Source organism: Copidosoma floridanum, unplaced genomic scaffold (genome assembly GCF_036245765.1).
Source record: "Copidosoma floridanum isolate Cflo_tuat_1 unplaced genomic scaffold, Cflo_Japanese_pri ptg000011l, whole genome shotgun sequence".
Lineage (NCBI taxonomy): Eukaryota > Metazoa > Arthropoda > Insecta > Hymenoptera > Encyrtidae > Copidosoma > Copidosoma floridanum.
Genome location: NW_028321888.1, coordinates 9,008,652 through 9,012,649, shown reverse-complemented (window position 1 = coordinate 9,012,649; position 3,998 = coordinate 9,008,652). Strand labels below are relative to the sequence as shown.

The 3,998-nt window shown below is 34.2% G+C and overlaps 1 protein-coding gene across 1 annotated transcript; it reads left to right on the top strand.

Moving 5' to 3' along the window:
- Positions 1 to 1,103: 1,103 nt before the first annotated feature.
- Positions 1,104 to 3,998, top strand: Rtc1 (RNA terminal phosphate cyclase 1). The gene is made up of 7 exons (XM_014361706.2): positions 1,104 to 1,307; positions 1,398 to 1,637; positions 1,727 to 1,893; positions 1,978 to 2,152; positions 3,179 to 3,329; positions 3,598 to 3,702; positions 3,776 to 3,998. The coding sequence occupies exons 1-7, from the start codon at positions 1,166 to 1,168 to the stop codon at positions 3,921 to 3,923; spliced, it is 1,128 nt and encodes a 375-aa protein (XP_014217192.2). The 5' UTR covers positions 1,104 to 1,165; the 3' UTR covers positions 3,924 to 3,998.

The window sequence follows — 3,998 nt, the reverse complement described above, 5'->3', positions numbered from 1 at the left end:
GAGTAGATTTTAGGTGACTTGTGTGATATGAGTCTGATATTATTAATGTGAAGGATCCTTTATAAAGCACATAATTGAGATTATAGGCCTATATAATGTATGACCATTGCGTGCGCAAGAGTTTGCTTACGCAAGACAGAGCATAAAAACAGTATATATATTAGTGATCATGTAGTTGCAAAGAATAGAACGCAAGCTCGATTAGCGTTTAAGGCCTTACTGCGAACGCAAGCTCCATCAGTGGTGTTCGATCGTACACTGCGAACGCAAGCTCCATCAGTGGTGTATGTACGATCGTACACTTCCAACGCAAGCTCTATCAGCGGTGTATGTACGATCGTACATTGCGAACGCAAGCTCCATCATCGTACAAACATGTAGTTGTGAGAATGCGTATGCAATGCAAGCTTCGAAAAATATATATACCTATACAATGTGCCACTGCGTGCGCAGTTATAGTTGAATAAACGAGACACATCCTTAATTTTGATAAAATATAAAATTTTGTTATGCGTCACTGCGTATGCAAACTTTGTTGTAGCTATTTATTTGAATGGTTTTTATTGACAGAAAATAGGATATACAGCCAATATTGTAGCTATATTTTCAAAGTCTTACACGTAGCGCCAGCTATTGGCACACGCTAGATTCTCATGCGATTATGTTTTAGAGGTAGTGGGTTTCTCTATGTGTTTTGGCTGTTCCAATCTTTAGAAGCTAGTGAGTGGCAACCTCATGGCAAAAAATTAACAGTCTAGTTTTGGGCAAGTTGTCGCCGACCCCAAAGGGCCCAAAGCTCCCTCGGGCGATCTGGATCGCTAAGCCGAACAAATCTTATATTTTCTTGTTGAATTTTACATATACGTATAAAAAATACAGACTGCTCGTTCTTTTGTACGGCGCTGAAGCACAAGTAGAAGGAGGCACAACGTCGAACGTGGGATATCTGTCTTTTTCGTTTATTGTCAAAGGTGTTCGTTCAATGTTGTGTCTCCTTCTACTTGTGCTTCAGCGCCGTACAAAAGAACGAGCACTACGAGCAGTCTTTATTTCTTATATGTCTATGGAATTTTACCCTTATGTTGTTTTGTTGACATTTGTGCCAGTGGGCAGGGTTAAGTAGTTTTGTCATTTTAAGATAATAAGATATTGTTTGATATATAAAATGCCGACACAGATTAAAAACAATGTTTTGCATTACGAAGGTTGCAATTACTTGAGATACAGACTAATATTATCGACCTTATCGGGAAAGCCTATAAAAATAACAGATATTCGGTCTAAAGATGACGAGCCAGGCCTGAAAGGTTAGACAGTGTTTAATCTCCATGTGATGGAGCGATGTTTTCTATATTTTGTAGGCATCATGAAATGAATGTCGTTTTTATTATTTTCAGAATTTGAAATAAGCTTCATAAGGTTGTTGGATAAAATAACTAATGGCTCTAGAATAGAAGTGAACGAAACGGGTACAAGTCTGTATTACATTCCTGGATTATTAGCTGGAGGAGTGATTGATCATGACTGTAGTTTACAAAGAGGAATTGGTTATTATCTCGAAGCAGTTATGGCATTGTCACCGTTTTGTAAAACTCCATTAAAAATTAAGTTAAAGGGAGTTACTAATAATAATGAAGGTACCCATTGGTTTATCATTATTTTTAATTTCATAAGTAATCCACCAAGATTGATAAAGCATAGACATTAAGACGTTAATTGGTTTTAGATCCCAGTGTTGATAGAATTAAAACAGCTGGCATTCCAGTACTTAAACGTTTTTTAGCTGGCGATAATGATATTAAATTCAACATAAATAAAAGAGGTGTGGTACCTTTAGGAGGAGGAGAAGTATATTTTGAGTGTCCTGCTAGTAAATTTCTCAAATCCATTCAGGTTGTGTATTAATAACAGCTTAAACTTAACTCTCCTGAACTTTACTTTTCGACAACATAATGATTCAGTAATTTATATTTACAGTGTTTAAACAGTGGCATGGTAAAAAGAGTCAGAGGTACAGCATGTAGCTTGCGAGTTTCACCTGCGATTTCTAATCGTCTTGTTGAATCTGCTAAGGGTGTTTTATTGAAATTTTTGCCAGATATTCATATTTACACTGATGCTACTAGGGGAGCCTCAAGTGGAAAATCTCCAGGTAAAATTGCATGAATTCTTTTATTGCAATTAATTTCATGATCGTTTGTTATAATCTTACATTGTGGAAATCTTAAATCTTACCGAGCCCCCTTGTTAGATAATATCTTTATCCTGATTAGTGATGGAAAAATTTAAAAAAAACTTGATCAAGCTATTTCCACTCCCTTTACAAACTTTTTGATGGTAAAATCTAATTCAAAAACATGCTTGATCACACTACAGAATGAGTAAGTTTTAACTTTTTCAATATTGATGAGACATTGTTTTTTTTAAGCAAAGCATTCAAATTTTCTTGTGATCTATTAGGAAGAGCTGTGTACTTGTTTAAAAAAAGCTTACGTACAAGATACCAATCAAATGCGAGCATGGAAAAAATTGTTTTTTAACCCATTTAGCTAAACCACTTGATGCATGTTTTCAAGATACCCCTCAATAAATGCAACCCTCAGTGTACCCAGTCCACCCTAAATTCTATTATGAAAAGTCTTTTCACATTTTTTGTAACAACTTATAAGGTAATAAGGTAAAATAGCACATTAAATCCACTTGACTCTTGGCTAATAACATGTTGGTCTCCTGACACAGGCAAGTTGAGATTGAAAAAAAATTAACCTCATACCATTAAATTTAAATGCTTTTATACTATGTATTTATGATGGAAAGAATTGATAGTTTGTCGTTAATTTGAATGTTTTATTCATAACAAAACATTTTTCTGATAATGATAAAATAAAGCTGACAAAATTTCAACCAATGACATTGATGATTACATTATTAAACTTTGTATCGAACCCTAGTAATAATATTTTTAAAAAGCTGGCATGCAGGTCACTACAATTTTGATTGTCAAAAAATCACTCCTAAGTAAGTGTTTTTTTTTAATACATTATCACAAGTGTGTTTCTTTATGGGTAATTATAAATCTTTGCAATAACAAAAAGTTTTCTAGTTCTTCTAAACGTAATAATTTCCAAATTAAAGTTGAAAAACATTTTTAAATAACAATTATGAAATATTGTAACAGGTTTTGGCGTGAGTCTAACATCAGAAAGTTCAGAAGATACGTTTCTTTGTGGGGAAGCATATTCTCCATTAATGACAGCTGGATCCTTGCCATGTGTTCCTGAAGATTTAGGCAAAGAAGCAGCTCTCAAACTGCTAGACGAAGTTTACAGGTAAGAACTATTCAACTCCAAATTTTTATTTAAATTACATCTGTGTAGAGTAGTTCTCGTGATACTCTTATTCTCTATTTTAATATTTTTATTGGTTAAACTGATAAATTGCATGAATTCAATTTTCAAAATCTTACAGTGTAAACAAAATGCACCTATCTTTCTGAAATAAGCATTTGACCAAAATCTTAAAATTACAAACAATTGGTATTCAATGACGATTTCTGCTAACTTGTTTCTCAAAAATAAATCGTTATTAATTTTCAAGGAATGGATGCGTAGATAGTGCTTTCCAGTGTGTAACAGCACTCTTCATGGCCCTTGGAAAAAAGGATGTCTCGAAAATGATCGTAGGACCACTGACCCCAGCTATGTAAGTATTTACATAGGATGTGTCTGTTGTGCTTGCTTACCCAGTCGGTTGATGTTGAATTATTTATTTACAGGGTACAATTTTTGAGAGACTTGAGGGATTTCTTTGGGGTCACTTTCAAACTAGAAAATGTCAAGGATGAAGATGGGGAAAGTACTGAACAAGTGTTGTTAACGTGCGTGGGCATAGGATATTCGAATTTGAGCAGGAGAGTTTTATAATTGTCAGATTTTGAGATCACATCTGACCTTTGTACATATTTTTTAGCGACAATAAAACGTAAGATTTGTTTCAAA